This window comes from Nothobranchius furzeri, chromosome 2, assembly GCF_043380555.1.
Source record: "Nothobranchius furzeri strain GRZ-AD chromosome 2, NfurGRZ-RIMD1, whole genome shotgun sequence".
NCBI classification, from domain to species: domain Eukaryota; kingdom Metazoa; phylum Chordata; class Actinopteri; order Cyprinodontiformes; family Nothobranchiidae; genus Nothobranchius; species Nothobranchius furzeri.
The window spans coordinates 85,565,927-85,585,366 of NC_091742.1; the positions used below are offsets into that span (position 1 = coordinate 85,565,927).

A 19,440-nucleotide genomic window follows, 5' to 3' on the forward strand; every position below is an offset into this window, starting at 1 on the left:
ATAAAGACCTGAGATGTTAAGATACAGAAGCTCCTAACCATGCATGGAGGGTCCCATCCCAAATCTAGCACCCTGAGACTGTACACTAGCCGTAAGGAAGGAGGCCGAGGACTAAACTTTACTTTGAAATCAGTACAAATGTACGATTTTTATGAAGCAAAGAGAAAGTTGCCACATGAAGGCAGAGAGAGGAAACGAAAACGGGGTTCGCCTGTCTGTTTTGGCTGTGTACTTTCAGTGATTTAGGTGTCTCAGACAATGGCGAACAGAGGCGGAGCTGCTGGAAGTACCATCATGGGAGGACAAACTCCTACATGGGATGTACCATTGACAGATTACTGAAGTGGCTGACATCAAGAAATCCTACCAATGGCTAGAAAGAGCTGGTCTGAAGGTCAGCACAGAGGCACTCATCATGGCTGCACAGGAACAGGCCCTGAACACCAGAGCAACAGAGGCCAAGATCTACCACACCAGACAAGACCCAAGGTGTAGGCCATGCAAAGAGGTCCCTGAGCCAATCCACCACACAACTGCAGGGTGTAAGAGGCTGGCAGGGAAACCTCTTTGCAGAGTATGGACTGGAAGCCCCAAGGTCAAAGAAACCTGATCTCTCTCCCCCTGAGCCTGAGATCAGTGGACTCAGTGGTCTCCTTCAAAAAGCAGCTGAAGACTCACTTGTTCAAGCTGGATTTTGTATGACCTTCTTCACCTCTCTCTCTTTATTCTGCTCTCCCCACCTATTCCACCTTCCTCAGGATCCACTGATTTCCCTCTTTCCTGTTCACTCTCTCTCTTTCTTTATATTTTTTAATCACAATTGTCTATTTTTGCTCATTTAAAATATATTTTTAAACATTTTCTAAATGTTTTTTTATATTTTTACATTTTTTGTTTTTGTGAAGCGCCTCGAGATTTTTATCTTGAGAGGCGCTGTAGAAATGATACTTTCTTCTTCTTCAAAGTGGGAAACACCCCCTAAGGTGGTTGAGAAAGAGAGCGCCGTGCTCCTGTGGGACTTCCAGATCCAGACTGACAAAATGGTGATGGTGAACCAACCAGACAGTGTGATGGTGGACAAACAACAGAGGACGGCCGTTGTGGTTGATGTGGCAATACCAAGTGATGGCAACACCGGCTCCAGCCATCATGGACCATGTAGGCTGGCTGGGTCTTCCAAGGATGCAGCCTCTCGTTTAGAACACGGCTGCTTGTGTTGCTGCTTAAAATGCAACACAGAGAAATGTCTGTGTGGGAACGCGTCTGCGTCGCACCACAATGTCCAAACATGAATACATCTACAGTCACCCATACCTTCTTAACTCAGGAAGTCTGCAGTTTATCTGTACCAGGTTTATACGGTGGAGGGTTTTTTCCTTCAAAAACGTTTTGTGAACGTTGGGACTCAACTCATCATCTTAAGAGGGCTTCAATGTCCAGAAGTCTTCCAGTGAGAAGCCGGGACAAGGCTCCCGTCCAGGGACAAAAACCGGAGTGGCCTTGGAAAACCCACGCAGGCATGGGGTGAACATACTAACTCCATGCAGAGAGGCAACAGCCTGGATTCGAACCAGCAACCATCCATGCGCAACGGTGCTACTGACTGCTCCACCATGCAGTAATAAATGCTCCAGGATAAATTACCGCCACAACTTTCAGATCCTGTCCATTATTCAGTGGATTATTGTAAAAAAAAGCCCCAGAATAATCGTTTAAAAAGGGTTTAAATTAGAATATTTCAGCTTGGCCAAGTGTGGAAAAGACAATAAAATAGAGTTGTTTGCTGGTGGGAGACAGAATGTGTGTGTGTGGGGGGGGGGGGGGGGCGGATGAGTGAAGAAAACAAAGGAGAAAATCAAGGAGATGACGCAAAGTAAGGAAAAAGAAAAATGAACGAAAGTGAGGAGGAGAGAGGCAGATCCAGGTCAGGGTGAAGGGTGAGACATACATCTGAGCTTTCACGCTTACAAAATATAAATAAATGCGTTCAACTGGACTCACACTAACAATATAGAGAAACTGCAGGTGACAACGGCAGGATGATCTCATCTAACTGATCTCAGGTCAGTTAAAGGTTCTGGTTTTAGTCCAAACAGTACACGATTCTTCATAAATCATCACTGAGGTCATATAAATCCTGGATAGTGACCTCACCATGGGGAGAAGCAGCAGGCCGAGGCCACCTTCTGTTTGTTTAGCTAGAAGATCTCACCAGATCTTTGTCAGCTTTTCAATTGTCCTGCTGATCTTTTGTTTAAAGTTGTTTTTTCTTTAGACGTTGGCTGATTTTTCACCAACTTTCTCTCTTGTCCTGCTCCCTGACTCTGACCGGATGGGGAGGACAGAGGAGGACATGTCCGACCTAATAATCTATCTACAGCAGATGGACAGCCTCTATGGGGGGAACTTTAGAGGTCCGGGTTACATGAAAGACAAAAAGCTGACACAAGCACAAATACAGATGTGGATACAGTTGTTGGTTTCTTTCAAGTGCATTTTCATCCAGACAATGAAACCTGCTGCTGATCAAGTGTTTTCTGTAACTCTCAGCTGGATCTCTGCACCTGTAGACAGGTATGAAATATTGATATTGGTGATTTATGACCTTTTGCTTCTCACCGAGGTCTGCTACCGTGTATCGCTGTCCTCTGAAACGAACGGCGTCATCTTCGTACACGGGTTTCTGCAGGTTTCTCCGCTCACACAGTCTGCACAGCAGCTGCCTGGGGGTCAGCTGGTCTCGCCACTGGTTTACCCCAGACCTGATAGGGATGGGGGGGGGGGGGGGGAACACACAGTTAGGAGGAAGTGGGGTGAAAACATGGTACTTGGCCGTAATTAATTTTAAAAATGATGAGCACAACTCGAGGGTCAACGGTCATAATAAGTCTCCAGGCTTGAGCTTTGCTCGGTCCTCTGCCTGACGGAGGGTGAGCGTCTCCTGGGCTGGACGGTTTACCAGGCGCAGTGGGGTGTGTACTCACACACAGTAGGACCGTGGGAGGCCGCACAGGGCTCCATATTTGGACAGGAAGCGGTTCTCCAGGTCAATGATGGTCTCTCCGATCTTCTCGTCTTTGGTGATCATGTCGTGGTCGTACAGCATCACCCGCAGGTCCTTCTCCAAAGGGAGGGAGCAGGTGAGCTCAAACATCCTGAAGACACACAGGTTATTGTTGTTTAGGATCAATGTCAAGTGGGTGGGGGGGTTAGCTGACCCTGTTTTAGACACAAGTTCATCTTCTGGTCAGAAACATGACTTTTCTGAAAGACCTCACAGCTGATTTTTATTGAGTATCTTCCTGCCCGCTCATAAGCCTTCAGCCCGAGCACTGATGTGAACTTTTCCCCTGATTCTCCCGGGCTTCTTTTCTGTGATGGGCTTGTGTCTAGCGCCCCCCACTGGTGCTAAAACACATAGACGACAGGGGAAACAATGAGGGAGAAGGAGATCACATAGCCACTGATGAAAGATGAATCTGTCAGCCTGCTGAGCATGATGTGATGAATGCAGTCATTAGTCCTCTTCATTAAAATGTTTAATGTGTTCATGGAAAAGACTGATGAGAATCTGAGTAATGTCCCTGGGCTGGGAAAAAGCCCATCCACCCACAAACCAAAAGACACCAACGGTCCAGAGACTGGAGCAGAAGTTTCACCTAAAACAACTTTTTAAAAGTTATCAGGAAACGTTTTAATTTGATCAGGTTATCAGAGAATTATGTTGCTGGATTTAAAAAATGTATTAGGTGCATCTTTTAGAGTGAATGTGACAATGTTTATCAGTCCAACAGTAAAACCAAGATTTCTAGTTCCTTACTATGAATAAGAAAACCTAACACGACTCTGACCTTTTTGCACAATCTGGTTCTGGATTAAAAAAGAAAAAGCTGTACGTACTTTCCAAAGACAGGGTCCAGCGTGCAGGGGACGTAGTTTTCATGGTCACTGATGGTCTTTTTACCCAAAGTGATCTTAACATAGGGGTCACACTGAAATGAAGGGAAAGGGTTTATATTTTTTTTTCTTCAAATTACTTAAAAAGACTTTAAAACCTTCAAAGCCTATAAGTAACGAACATCAGACGCCAAATTTAATCCAAGCTTCTGGACTAAGGTCCTCCAATGTTGAGAAATTATAGAGAAATAGTTTTTTGGTCCAACCCTAATAATAACTTGTGTAATCTGTCAGATTACATGTGTTGTGAATGAGTCTCACCAAATCTTAACTCTATCTAAAATCGACTGAACTTTAGCTATTTTTGCTAATCTCAATTAGCTTTGGTGGTCATCTTGAATTGAGTTAACTCCAAAATCTGTCAGATTCATCTGGTAGTTTAAGAGATATTTTGCTGTTGTTTCTACATCTCCTCATACTTTGCCGTTGGCGTCTTTGGGCTGCAGCCCTTGAGCTTGGATGACGTAGACTCGGATCAAACACTCCTCTGTGCCATTGGGAGGAAGTTTCCTGAACTGTCTGGGTGGAGCAGGCGCTGAGGGGTCATCGGGCAGGGGGTAGACCTTAAACATACCCTGGTGAAAACATGGAGAGTCATGCCAGAGGGCAGAAACGACTCGACTGCAAAAACTGTGCTTTTAAAAAGCAAGTCACCCCCAAATCAACTTACTTTTTCTGATAAACTATATAAATGCGCGTCTAATTGTGCTGCAGACACGTGTAGTCAATAGTTTAGCACTTTAGTGCATTTTAGTTAAAATTTTATTTTTCTGCCTAAAACTGTCAGTGTTGTGCCATTCTCAGGTAAAAACTCTGCACTGCATTTGGATATAAATCTGCCATCGCTATTGTCTAAGAGGTACCCTAGAACGTTAGCTGGTACCATATGATGTCACAATGTCATTGTGAGCCTATGTGTGTGTGTATTTGTTAGCGGCTCCACCCTCTTGGTCTTAGAAGCATTAGTTGCATTTTTCAAACAGGAAGTGGGAGTTGAGTAAGAATCTGGTAGGGATGACTTGCTCTTTAAAGAATTGTGAATTTAGTTAGCATCAGAAGAGTTCACGAAACATTTATGTGAAATAATATATAATCAGTAAAGGAAAACTAGTTTCAGGTTACCTTGAACTCTCCGACCACCGACGGATCATCTCCTTCATCCTGACTCTTTCCCCTGTACAGTTTGAATGTTTGGCAGAAATCAGAGAGACCTTGAAAATCCTCAACCTTCTCCAGCTCCTGATCATACACCTGAAAAGGAAAATCGACTCAGTTTTACTGTCCTCGTCCCCACAAAGACATTATGCATGTTTTGTGTTGGACATCTCGCCCACTCTGGTTTTAACCATTCCAATACACAATGTCTTGTTTTATAATAAAACTTCAGCTGCCAAAGGTAAACCCTTTTCAAGTCAGATTCTAGCTTACTTTGGTGCTATTGTGTTTGCTTAAATTGTTTCAAAATGTAATGTGTGTTTTCTGTCATACTCCAGGATTAGCCTAAATAGTTTTTAAATCTTGGAATGAAAAAATAAAACTGAAAAAAGCTGCACCTGTAGGCTAGCAAGCTAACCACCAAACATTTTACAATAACTTGGTGACTATCACGGACTTCAGATCAAAGCAGGGAACACAATTTAAATAATTTATTCTGCCATTCACAAGTCTTAACCCAGCATTTTTGATGTACCTGCTAGTTAGCAAGTTAGCTTAGTTAGCTGTTCAGCAACCAGCAATGAAACAAACGGACTAAGATAATTCAGTGACTGGTGAGTAGTAATCATAGTCTTTTCGTTGCCTCAGTTCTCAGGATTTCACTGTAAAACATTCTGTATTACAGTTAAATGTTTACGTTTTAGGTTAAAGGTGGAATATGGAATATTTCAATAAAAAGCTATATTTAAAAAATATTAAACCTCCACAGGGTGTTTAGAGGTGTGCAGAATGAATGAAAAGTTTTCCTTTAAAAGTTAAATCAAAATAAATAACAAGAGGCCTTCACAGCGCTTTCGCTTCTCGGGCCCATAGACTGTACATACTGGACAAACGGATTCCATTGGCTTCAATAACACGTTTGTTGTCTATAATGGGAGGTGGCCACCACCGCCATTTTGACCGTGTCACAGGTTCCGTCCAGCCCAGACAATTCCATAAAAGGGAAGAGAGGAGGCACTGAGGGTGTGGCTGTAAGGCTGGGCTCGAGTGACGACACCAAGGTGAACTAGCTACGAGCTAACCTGAAGCTAACCCTGGCTAACCCAAAGCTAAAGCGTAGGTGGGAGCCGAGCTAACGGATGTAGCCACCTAGCTTCAACCCAACCGGAGCTAACTGGAACACCCATCGACCTTGGGCCTAATAAATTCTTTTTTTTTTTTTTGACGGGCACGACACTGGATTTATGTTTACATCTACCAGTCACTAGAGGGCACAGTTGCGTTAAAAAGTCCGATCAGCACGGCGATGCAGGGTCTGTGCAAAATGGCAGACCGGACAAGTCAAGCAGCTGGTTCTGAGCCCAGAAGATGTTTTAATGGCAAATGCTGACGTAAAATAAACATATTGATAGAAATGAGTCCTTATCCTGTACGATTTGTCACTGAACATGGTGCCGCAATGTGTCAGCAGTGATCCAACATTCTGACGGCAGGACAATTAGTTATGTTGTTGCGATATCACCCCTGAACATCAGATGTCGCCAGAATGTTCGCCAGAGGGTCCATGTTCCATATTGAATTATATTTTGTTAGCTGGTAAGCTAATCAACAAATCTGTGTGCAATTAGTAAATATAAAGATGTCAAAGTTAGCAAAGATTATCACAAAAATGTTGAACCAAGAAATACTATTTACAACAAAACTTTTTAGTTTAACACATTATTTAGACCTGCCAGTTAGCTAGCAACACATTAGACTAGTTTGATGCTGGCTAACCCGACGTCAGCCTACTAAGGTACTGTCCTTTCTGTGCTTATTTCCTTGAGTAACTCCTCATTAGTTTGCCTAAAACATCAAGTCAAGACCCAAAGTTTATCCCTAAGTAATGATGTTTTTACTGTCATAGAAGCAAGGAAATGATCATCCAGAGTTATTGAACATCAAATAGAGGATTATAGGATTTGAGAAGGAAACTAAGGATAAGAATGTTTGTAATAAAGGCAACATGATGTATGATCTGAGCAAGGAGGAGTGAAAAGGTTGGATGGAAGGGGAGGAAGAAGACGATGATGATGTCACAGAAATAAAGGTTTGTTTCAGCACATGAAAACCAAACCCAGAACCACATGAGAGCGAAAGGGGAGACAAATAGAAAATCACTAAGAGAATGGAACATGCAAGCTCATAAATCATGTCTGTTAGTAAAGTTTACTCAGTCTTTGAAATTATAATAACAGTGTGTCTAATGAACAAGGCTAGAATATGCTCTTCTGCTTTCTGTCCCCTAAACTTGATTAATGTGGGTCTTTAAACAGTTTGCCCTTAATTACAATCAAGTAATCTCTGTAAAATTTGTTTATTCAGTTTTTGAAACAGTTTTGGAGCCTGATTTAAGAATGTGGGCGACGATGGCACAGGAGTCAAGCACTCGCCCCTTAATCAGGTTCGAGCCCCGCTCAGACTGTCACTGTCGTTGTGTCCTTGGGCAAGACACTTAACCCCTCTTGCCTGCTGGTGGTGGTTGGAGGGACCAGTGGCGCCAGTGTACGGCAGACTCGCTTCTGTCTCCCCTTGGGGGTTCTAGGACTCTAGAAGGTGTAATCCTAAACATGCTCATTAAAAAATTAAAAATCTAAGTTTGGTGATGCTCAAGTCAATGCGAGGCTTAAGAAGTGTCTTTTCTGACAATAGTTGTCCAATTACTCAATAAAACCAGAACAAACCAAATGAATGAAAGCAAACAGTAACTAAAGCACATGGTAGCATGGGTTGAGAGGAAGGTAAAGGTTGGAAATAGTGTCTCATTTCCTTGCGACAGTAGCAGATGTGAGCAGAAGGCTTGTCAAATAAATGAGGGGAGCCTGAGAGGGCAGGCATGAATAAAAAAATAGGTGCTGGCACAAAATCAGTGGTAGCAGGGGAGTAGGAAGAGGATGAATGGGAGGCCAAGCAACAATGGGATTGGTGCCTCGTTGGTCGTTTTTACTAGTTTCCGTCCAAACGTTAAGTAAATTTGGTGATTAGAGTTTGGAAATATCACAAAAACTCAAAGGCAACTTCAACGTGTTTCCATCAGTATGACTGAAAACATTTAATAAGCTTCCTGAATCAAAAAAATACACCCATTAGAAAACCAGAGGGAGACACTTAGTGGTAAATGACCGTTGGGCTTCGGGATTTCTTGTTGGTTGAACCCGAAGGGTTCAACCACATTTCAGTGTTTATGTTGTTGTCTTTCATGAACATTACTGATGTTTCAAAATTTTTGTTGAAACACTTCATTGGTTGATTTTTCCCTTTTCTACCAAATACAACCAGAGGAACATATGTTGTCCATGGACAATGTTCTTTACAGCTTACAATAATCCAGTCTTCAGGTTACAGAAAGCAAAATTTTAATTAAGCATCTTGCATGTTTGATGCTTAACCTTAGCAACCCCCAGACTCTCATCGCAACAAAATCTCCCTAAAGAGACAGAAAAGGTTACATTGTTATCTATACAACATGGACATTTGGTCTAAATGAAAGGTCTTAAATGCATCGTTCATAAAGCCTGGACTAGAACATCCTACCAAACCATTGGAACCAAAATCTGAGGTTCCGCCATCCATTGGATCAGAACTTGGTCCTAATAGGCACCTATGGACCTCGCCAAGATCCTGCATAGACCACCGATGTTCTAGTTGATATTTTACTTCACAGTGGGGCTTTTATTCTGTGTGAAGGGGCCTAACACAAATTTGCCACCATTGAAAATGCAAGTCAACACGCTGAAAGTGCCCTTCAGTAGAGCTGTCTGGAATAATAATTCTTACATTCAATTTGAGGCTCTTTGATTGCCTTAACTAAACCAATATGACCGTGTGGAAACAAACTATAACTCCTCTACAATCATATTTTGTAAGCTTTTTGACAACAGTCAAGTCCCCAGCATGCTCATGTGTGAGTCTTGTTTGGCTCACGTGTCTGATGTACGTGCAGAAAACTTGTACAGCATGTCTGAGATGAAGCAGCAGCATTCCTCTGGGAACGCAAGACACAAACCGAGTCCAAGCAGCAGCACTGACGTGAGCTGGCTTTTGGGGGAATCTGATTTAAGACCATTTTCTGACGTGCTTAATCATTTGTTTGGGCACCAGACTAGAAGAGTGACATGTGCTTTGGGACCAGATGGAATAAAAGGTCGACGTTTGGACCGAAAGATTCGGGATTAGAGCTGAACAGAGCGTGGGTGACAGCAGAGCAGAGGAGGCTCCTGGGACGACGGCAAAGTCTGGAAAAAAACGTGACTGAAGACAAACTGGTGACGACCGATGAGATTGGTGGTTTCAGACATTGCTGACATCAGACCAGAGTCTTATATCAGTCCCACTGCTGTGATCCCAAAGAAAATTCACCTCAGTGAGTCATTAAAGAGCTCGGAAAATTGATGGAAAGTCACAGCAGAAGGAAAGGGCATGAGAAGTCTAAGGGTTGGAAACAAACAGAAATGCTAAGTTTAAGGTTTGCTCTTATTCATAATCACTTCTGGCCTGAACTGTCTTGTTTTTCCTTTATTGTGTGAAGAAAAGAACGATTCTAACAGAGTCAGGCCCACTTTTGTTTCTGCAGATGATGTTTAGTGAAGGTGGGGACGTTTTATACTTGCATGGTTGGATAATGATAATTAGTGAAAGATAATAAATGTAATTATTTTAGACTGGATTCGTTCCAATATGCATATGGTTTTGTTGGCAAGTTTCTAGGCTTAGAATACAAATTCATAGAATACCTGAGAAATTATTAAAATAGAAATTTATTCTTGTATTTATTGATATTTTAACAATTATTTTCATTTCGTGTTCAAAAGTGATGAGATGCAAGCCAGTACCTTTAGGGTGTCGAAGCCTCTCTCCAGGTAAGTCCCATACTTGCTCTTATCGCCGATGGATGCATAAAACTTACTCCACCAGTCTAAGGATTCTTCTTCCTGGAATCAAATCGTCCGTCAGAAAACAAAACAAGCATGTCGAGTATTTAAAGTATCCTAATATATTTACTGTAAGCAGTGTATGACGGTTTTGTTTGACTTTTTTCTCTCCAAGACACACAAAGTACAAATTCAATATTTTTCTGTTTCAGACCTCAAGTTCTTGGTTAAATATTTGCGTTGGATTCAACTCCATCTACGCTGGACGTTTTTCTCAAGCCTGACATGTAATCTCACGTAAAACCGACAAAACGGACTTCTAGGCTCAGCCACCAGAACGTCTGCGGCTACTTACACTTGGAATGACATCACCTGACGGCTGAACTCCTTTGGAAGCCTTTGACCTTCCAGAAACATTCACAGCTCCATTTCTGTTTGCAGAGCCTCGGTCAGAAATAACCAGCTTTTCATTATTTTTTTTTCTATTTTTTCCAATGATCACATTGGCCAACTCACGTCAACACAAGTAAAAGTTGTCTCTGGTGGCTCCAAGGCATAGGGTCATGGTATACGGCTGTTTGAGGCAATGGAAATGTGCAACACTGCAGCAGCTGGACGCGGTACAAAGTGGGTGAAACCAACACACACTCTACAGGAGCCGTGTTAGTTTTTAAAAAAGAAACGAAAATCTTATGTTTACGCATGAGTAAAGAAATCATTCTGCTGTTCAAGTTTCTGAGGACCCGGCCATCATCCCATCATCTTCTGTCTGTATTACGTTCTATCTCTGTGTGGTGATCACTGATGGGAAGCAAAGCAGGACTAACCCCGACTGTGATTCATGTAATGACACGTAATCTTCTTTAGAGGCAGCAGTCAAGCTTAACAACTTGGCTCTGAGGGCCAAAGTCAAGTCCAAGTAGTAAACTTTGGGTTTGAACTCCGACATCGTGCAGCACGGCGTGCAACGCCATTCAGGATCTGGCAAAGCAGAGGCTGAGTTGGTATCTGCAGCAACACAAAATACCTTTAATATTCCTAAAATCAGTTTGTGTCTTGAGTTTCTACTGTTGTTGAAAATTAGAAAGTAAAGTAACTACACAAGTACTTCAAAGGTTGACTCAAAAATTTGAATTAATTGTATAGGTGGCTTAAAAATGCTAAGTTGTTTGTATTCAGAGTAACGTTTAGACATAAAAAGGCCAGTTCTCGTCCATGAAACATATTTTATTTTAATGACATTATTGAAAAATATTCATGGTAGGCCATTAATATGAGACATCCCTGTTCATAATCACCGAGTGAAAAACCTGGAAAAGGAGACCCCATCGGACAAAACACTACTATTGGTATAGGTCAGTCGGCTTCTCTCTTTAAGCCATAAAACATTCAGTTTTACCTATTTATATTATCTAAATGAAGATTTTTTTAATCTATTTATATATACTTTGAAAACTCTGTTGATTTATTAATGGTAAATCATGTGTTAAGGTGTTAGCCTAATTTACACAGAGTGCAAAATGGATACGGAGTGGAGTCCTTGCAGCTTCCGCAGAGACCAAAAACCATTGTGTCCAATCAGAGCATTCACATCGGCTGAGGTGCAGTGCTGATCCGGATGTTGAGCTACGGAATGTGTGGTTTCTGTTTTTCCTGACGCTGCATGAAGATCGTCATGAAGTTGAAGAAATTCGATGAGCCAGACAGGAAGTGAGACGTGTGCCCGTAAGGTGCATCCAGTTTATTTCAAAATAAACCCTGTGTTGCATCATTCTGTCAGCTTATTTTTTTGTTTTTAAGGACGGGTCGTTTTGCACATGATCCACAGCCAGAATAAATGGAAGTCTGTCCAGAAGACGGTCTGCATTCGTTCTCCACTTGGTTTTCCTTGAGGAAAACAAGACTAGTTGTTCCCAAGTAAACATTCAAGATTTTCATGCCCTGGACAAGTCGATACAAATGTAAAAACAAAAAACTATTTAAATGTGAGAAAAAGATATTTTCCCACTTATTTTTAACCGTGGTGCTCTATGGTTTCCAAAATTGCATAATTATGGATATCTTCCATGATAATACATTGAGCGCAATGTTGAGCATCGATGCAAAAAAAAACTACTTCCAGATGTTTGACTTTTACCAAATGATGCAAATCTTTGACATCCTTCTAGGAAAATTCTCTGTTTCAGTTATAAAATAGTTTTTGTCCAGTTTCAATAGATTGGAAAGAAAGTGTTTTTAATAGCTCGAAATAAAGATGAATGAAAGATAAATGAATGAAAGTGTGAGGTATGGTGGCCTAAAAGGTTCAACAACAAAAATAAGCCACAATGAAACAAATAATACTAAAATCAAATAGCATATAATGGATGTTATGGTCAACAGAAACTCACGGTTGTGCTAATACCTTCTTTGGTGTGTTCTTACTGTGTCTAGTTTCTAATTCCATGGGGTCTACACATTGGATCGTGCATGGGACTGCATCATCGGAGAGGGGAGAGCGGGCAGCAGAGGGCGACAACGTCCTCTGCTGCCCGCGAATAAACGGAGTAGGAAGTGGCGCCACCATCAGCGTCAGCTTTGAGGATGTTTTGTAGTCGACAAACGAAACATTAGCAAGGTAAAGAGAAACCTTTCCTGTGTTTTAAAAAGAACCAAAAATGGAATGCTAATACCTTGATCGTGCCAACGCTGGAACTATGGGGTTTTACGTTGGTGCTTCAGAATCAGAACGTTTATTTTTAATTGTGCAATAAAAAAATTGAACAATGGTGAATGCAACATATAAACAGACAAATAAAATCCAATAAAAAGAAAAGAGGGTTGTTATAAAAATAATAACAGAAACCAATGCTTTGCATCTGTTCAAAAAAGGAGTAGGAAGTAGCCTAAAGTTCAATAAGTTAAAGTCCCGTAAAGGTTGGTTTATGCTTGACGCGTTCGCGAGGTTCGCGCGGCTAAATTGTGTCATTTTAACAACCACGCCCCTCCAATGCGCCTCCGCACGGCCCAAACTTTCCGCACCGCGCACCTAGGAAATTTTTTAACCACGCGGACGGTCGGACACGTAAAAACTTGGCAGACTGGCAAGAACTAGTATGGCAGAGGTTCATAAATACAGACATTTGTATGATTCAGCTCTCAAAGATCACCGTGATCAGCATGTTGTTAATAATTCTTGGAGAGAAATAGCTCGCACCGTCGGAAAAGACAAGGATGCTGTTAAAAATGCTGGAAGGCCATGTTGTAAACAACAGTAATTGTTACTTCTACTATGGTGTAGTGTTGGATTCATGCTGTAGAGCTCCATGCTGCCAACTACAGTTTGGGAGAATATTGGCTCACCGCAGAGACAAGCCACATGAACCAGAGGACCTCAGGGCCGCAGAGAACGTTCATGTTTTAAAGTCAAGACTCAAGACCCATCTTTTTAGGTTAGCTTTTATCTAAATATTTTCTACAGTTTTATTTCTCGTTGTACATGATTATATTTTATTACTTGCTTTGCATGTTGTATATGATTATATTTTAGCACAGTTTCATTATTTAAATTATTATTTTACTGTTTATATCATTTTATTTATTACTTATTTTCTAATTTTTGTCATTTATATTAGCTCTTTTATTACATTTTTACTCATTTTAATCCAGTGTTTCCTCTGTGGGGGCCCTCTGCCCCGGGAGCGGTGGTCGACTGTAGCTTCCTGGGCGCTCTATAGGTGGGGGTCTATGCTCCCCCTCCACTGAGCGCCCTGACTTAGTGTGGAAGACCTGATGCTGCCGGGACAGACGGCTCCTCTGATGGTGTTTCCTTGCGTTACCATACTTGGCTCATCTGGACTCAGCCTAATATAATTTTTACTTGTGTGTGTGTGTGAGTCTGTGTGTGTGCGCGTGTGATTGCATATGTTTGTTAATGTTTTTAACCTGTTATGGGAATCTGGGGTCATTTTGTAAAGCACTTTGAATAACACTTTGTTTGAAAAGCGCTTTAGAAATAAAATTTGATTGATTGATTGATTGATAAACGCTGCGAGTTGTGAAGCGCGTTCCATCCGCGAGCCGCATCACCAAGCAGAAAGTAAATGCATCAAGCATAAACCAAGCTTTAGTTGTCACACACACTGATGTGTGTGCGAAATTTGTTCTCCGCATTTGACCCATCCCCTGGGGGAGCGGTGAGCTGCAGACACAGCCGCGCTCAGGAACCATTTGGTGGTTTAACCCCCCAATCCAACCGCGTAATGCTGAGTGTCAAGCAGGGAGACATTGGGTCCCATTTTTTTCTAATTCTTTGGTATGACCCTACCAGAAATTGAACCATGATCTCCCAGTCTCAGGGCGGGCACTACCACTAGGCCACTGAGCCGGTCATGTGGTTAATAACAAAATTATGTTTCAAAAACGGTTTCATAGTTATTTAGCTTGTGATATTAGTCTGTGAGCACAAAATCAGAATAATATGTTTTGAGTTTAAATGTTCTTTCATTTTCCAACATTTTTGACATATTTAGGGTTAATATACGTTCCCACTGACAACAATTTCCATTTTATGCAATTGTATTTTAGTATTGTTTTTTTTACTTCTGTTTAACTATTACTTCCATTGCAGCTTTTGAATTTCATTTAACCTTCTGGGCCGCCATAGTGAGGAGCTTTGAAGCATATTTGCAAAATCTTACCTGATTACTCTTAAATTATACACCAAAGCACAGCCATCTTTGTTCACTTTCACACAATTAATGTTTCACTGGAATCAGACATTTGATTTTCTCTCCCAGAAGACACTAAGTACGTAATAACCGAGCTCTACCTTTTGATTTATAACAGGAAATAAAAGGTCTTTTGATTGTGTCGCATCATGAAACTCAGCAGAAACCTAAACGTTTACATGAATGACCATCAGAGCTAATGCAATACAACTTATCATTTATCCGTTTGCTTGTCTTCAGATAAAAAGGTGGAAAAATCTAGCTCTCTGATTGGTTAAGGCTGCATCAAGCTGCCTTCATAGTTGTAGAGCTTTTCTACTCTGTACTAACGTCAAGATTTCTTCCACCAAAAGGATTTAAATTAGTTTTATCTCAAATGTCACTAAGTACCTCCTCATAGGACATTATTCTTCTTAAATTAACCAAAGATACAAACCAAAGCGTGGTACACACTTACCCATTGTAACAGCTAGGGTCCGCATTAACAGCAAAAACAAAAGTTGAGTTTGATCCTGATTGTCCACCCACAAACCCTGTCAGAATGTTACCACACATTAAAAATAACCAGCTTAACCACAGTCTGAGGAGATTTTCAACACTTTTCTTAATACCTAATTCACATAAAACATTAAAGGTTTTCAGTCCAAAATGAAACATGCACCATTAGAGGAAAAAGAAATAATCCTTCTATAACAGAATGACTGCTGGCATGAAAGTGAAGGTTGTTAAAGTCTCGCTGTTACAGCTATGAGTCATGTTGAGGTCTTACAATGTCGTTCTGTTCAGAGGGCGAAACACTGATCGTTGTTTTGAAATGTTGAGGTTTGGATCCCAATTATTTTCATTCATCTGCTGTGATTTTTTTGGGCTGGCGAACGACATCTTTGAATCCAGCTTTGTTATGATCTTATCGAGTGTGAAGCCGCCTCGTGCATCAAGTTTACTAAAAGTCTGCTGACATTGGCAACGCTGACAGTTGAGCTATTAGAAGTTGCTTTTGGGTTGTTTTTTCACTTCTCCCCAAAAAGGGAGCTGACTTGCTTTCACACACACACACAAAAAACACACGTATTTGAGCGTAATCAGCCTCCACCCTGCAGCCTTCAGCTCTCTGAGGAACATTCAAACTCATGACGCATGCTTGCTTTCAACTTTCTGTGCATTAACGTGTAACAAAAGTGCTCTCATTGCAGCGGGCTAGTGTGGATTCCCCTCTCTCCCACTTCCCAGGTAATGAAAAAACTCCTCGCTTTTCCAGAGTGGCAGCATGGCATGGAAAAGAGCTGCACGTGGGGCTCGGCGGCAGCGTGCACATGTGTCTGAGGCGTGAAGTGTCTGCTGTGTGTTAATGTGCCCTCTGAGTGCAGCCGGTGCCAAGCGCTGATGACAGGGGCGCCAGAAACCGTGTGTGTATGCTCCCCACCGCCGTTTCAGGGTGTGTTCACTTCGATCCTCGGCTCTCGATTCAGACAGATTAGGGCCGTCGGGTCCAGACTGCGACATGGATTAAGTATACACAGCGGTGATCGAGTGTGCGCGCACACACACAGCCTTCTGTGGTTTGCTTAAGGTGTCGGTGTGGTCTGCAGCCTGTCATTATGCCCCACAGGGAACGCCGGGCTAACCGAAGCAGATTGGCACTGCCAAGAGCTCTGAGAGCAGAGAGACTGGGTTTACGTAAGCGCCCCCGAGCTGCTTCATAAAAGCTTTTTGTGGGGAAACCCCTTCCATAGAAAGGTCAGTGCTCAGGTTACGTTTCTTCATTAGAACCCTCAGAAATATGTTTTTCAGTGAGATACAACAGTTCAGTAAACTTCAACCATGGCTCTTCACAAAACTAAGAATTATTTCTTTTCTTTTAAAAGAGTTGTAAAAACATAAAACTAGTACTAAAAACCAACTTCTATCTGGCCTACAGCAATGCTTTTTGTTACCCACAGCACAGGGACGCTGGAGGCAGCTACAGCCCACCAATAGCTGACCAGGCGGGTGTTTCTCAAGTCAGTTTTTTAAACTTGGTCTTTCTTCCACGTTGCTATCCAATGTGGGAACTTCTAAACATTGAATTAAATCAATCATAAACTGTGTTTTCTAAATCTAACCAACTGTGCATTGGTTGGATTTAGAAAACACAGATTATGATTGATAAATATGATTATGATATGATGATTATGATTTTTAGAGGTACTGCTCGTACCACTAAAAACTGGGAAGGCAAAAACTGTTCCAAACTGGTCTCAAACTCAGATCAAAGGATTTGAATTATGAAGCCCTTTTCTGTCTTTAACCCTATCAGGCTCAAAATAAGTTTTGATGAAAGGACGAACAACTACAGTAAGACCTTCAGGGGTACTTCTGAGTTAAAAAATGCTCATGAAATACGTAGATGGAGTAACCAGGTAGGTAGGTTTTAACGTTGCAAATCTGCAACGCCTGTCTCCAGAGGGTTAATCCCAATGATTTTTATGAGTTTTATATACTTTTGTTTTTTTAATTTATATGGATTATTTGAACTGCTAAAATACCACTTGAGGAACAACACCTTGGACTTCATGATGTACTTCACCTATTTGTTTATTTTTCCAAACACGCCCAATGCTTTTCCTTACATGCATGTTAGATGTGCACAGAACTAAGATGTAAATGGATACATGCAAGATGACTCAAAGCCGATGATTCCTGAACTCTACACTGTACAGCTACCCCTCGTTCACACAGAGTGTGGAATGGATGTGATCTGGTTCCGTATGACTTACGTACACTGGCCCCACCCCCAAAACGGCCATTGTCCAATCACACATCATAGCAACTTTTACTGACTGAGGAGGTCCGACAACTCCAAGCAAGATGGATGGCGTTGCGCCCACTGCGTCTGTAAGTTGGATAGTCGATACTCAGAGAGATTGTCTGGAGGAGTTGTGTTACATCCATTCCCAAAGCCGAAAACAGCGTGAGAGGTGCCTAATATGGATCAAACAGCGCGGACGGCCCCACTCCCAGTTAAATGTTTATCACGAAGCATACGTCTGCTCAAAGGTAAGAGTAAAGCCTCATTTATACTTCTCCGTCTGCGTCAGGACGGATGCATGCAACTCCATTATTCGTCCTTTTGAGGGCTCTCCGACAAGCTCGCAAGGACGGACAGACTACAGCTCTCTTTTCTAAACATCCGTCCGTCGAGATGGAGAACGCAAGCTCGTGATTGGTCAGGACGCCACTGTCATCTACCGTGCCGCCATTGCGCCCTCAAAAACAAAGAGAGCTGATGATATCTAGCAGCAGACACGGAGCAGCTTGAAGAATACCTCATGAAAAAAACTCTACAGACATGAACGTTTTATTCCCCAGTGACAACAGGAGTGAAAAGATGTACAGCAAGCATTTTATTCATGGACGAAAATGACGGGAAACATGGGTTTAGAGGTGGCGAACGCAGGACAAGGTGGAAAAGGATGAGGGACAAAGTTGTCCATGTTAAAAAGTCTCTTAAATACAGAAAAACACAATATAAACACACTATCTTGGACCAAATACGTGACAGGATACCACAGAACTGCACTACGCCCTCTGTTGTCCCAGTGGGGAACTGCTTTGTAACACTCATCAGGAGACGGAGAAGAATGAGGGCAAATTGTCTCCGTCCGTGTGTCATATCTCTCTCTCGTGGAGCTGAGAGAAGTATAAATTAGGCCTAACGGCTAACTAGCTACCATGTTGTCTATATCTACTATCTAGAGGCAAGAAAACTAACTGGACCAACGTTATGATTACCATTAGGGATGTGTATTTATTTAAATTCGGACGATACGATACATATCACGATACGGGGAGATGATACGATATATCACAATATATTGAGATGCATTCAGTCAGACGTTACAAGCAATTTTTTTACTGAATTTATTGTAAGAATGTTCAATAAACAGTCCAAACTGATACGTAACATGTTTAACAAGAGGTATCTGAACCATGATGGAGGGATTTACATTTCAGTGGTGAAAACAAAACCCGCTGCACACTGCTGCCAACTAGCGGGTGGCGATTGAATTGCGCAAAACGAAAAGAAAATACACAAATGTTTGCATGTAAATTCTTTCAGGAATTAGATACACGGCTTTTGAATATCGATGTAATAATCGCAGGAAAAAATATCACGATATATTGCCTTATCGATATTTCTGATACACAGCTTTTGAATATCGATATAATATTGCTGGGAAAAATATCACAATATATTGCCATATCGATATTTTCTTACATCCCTAATTACCATGGAGTCATTACCAGAATGTTGATCTCAAAGTTCAGTTTAACAAGCCCTTTAGCTTTAGACATTAGTTAACATGTTAGTTAACGCTAGCTACATTAGCTGCTGTGTGTTGGGTCTCTAAGCTCCACAACGTTATTTTTCGTCATTTTACAACAAAGATGTACACAGCTCCCCAACAAGCAACAATAGCAATAACAAAATTTCTTGCTGAAGCCATACGGAAACCGGACCGCTTGCACTCTGTTCTTTACGAACAAGGCTTTAGGCTTGTCTGAAAAGTTTACTTAAACTGTTTTGCATAAAATAATTTTTTCCAATAGCAAAACAGGAAGAGCTGTTATGGAAGGGCTCTTAAACATGACCAAACACTTACAGCTAAGATTACACCATTACATTTTACAATAACTACACTACTTATAAAAACTTGTCTATAAAATGT

General features: G+C 41.6%; 1 protein-coding gene across 6 annotated transcripts in view; it reads right to left on the reverse strand.

Annotated features, from left to right (window-relative positions):
* dysf (dysferlin, limb girdle muscular dystrophy 2B (autosomal recessive)) overlaps nucleotides 1-19,440 on the reverse strand; it is a 112,316-nt gene that overhangs the window by 14,627 nt on the left and 78,249 nt on the right. For 5 of the 6 annotated variants that reach the window (XM_015946232.3, XM_015946229.3, XM_015946228.3 and 2 more), the window contains 6 exons: nucleotides 9,984-10,082; nucleotides 5,080-5,208; nucleotides 4,377-4,532; nucleotides 3,901-3,992; nucleotides 2,985-3,155; nucleotides 2,620-2,762 (listed from right to left, as the gene is read on the reverse strand). In XM_015946232.3, the coding sequence (XP_015801718.3) occupies nucleotides 2,620-2,762; nucleotides 2,985-3,155; nucleotides 3,901-3,992; nucleotides 4,377-4,532; nucleotides 5,080-5,208; nucleotides 9,984-10,082 (790 nt within the window). Of the gene's footprint in view, nucleotides 1-2,619; nucleotides 2,763-2,984; nucleotides 3,156-3,900; nucleotides 3,993-4,376; nucleotides 4,533-5,079; nucleotides 5,209-9,983; nucleotides 10,083-15,188; nucleotides 15,201-19,440 lie in introns of all 6 variants that reach the window. The other variant, XM_070548091.1, reaches the window with a different exon arrangement.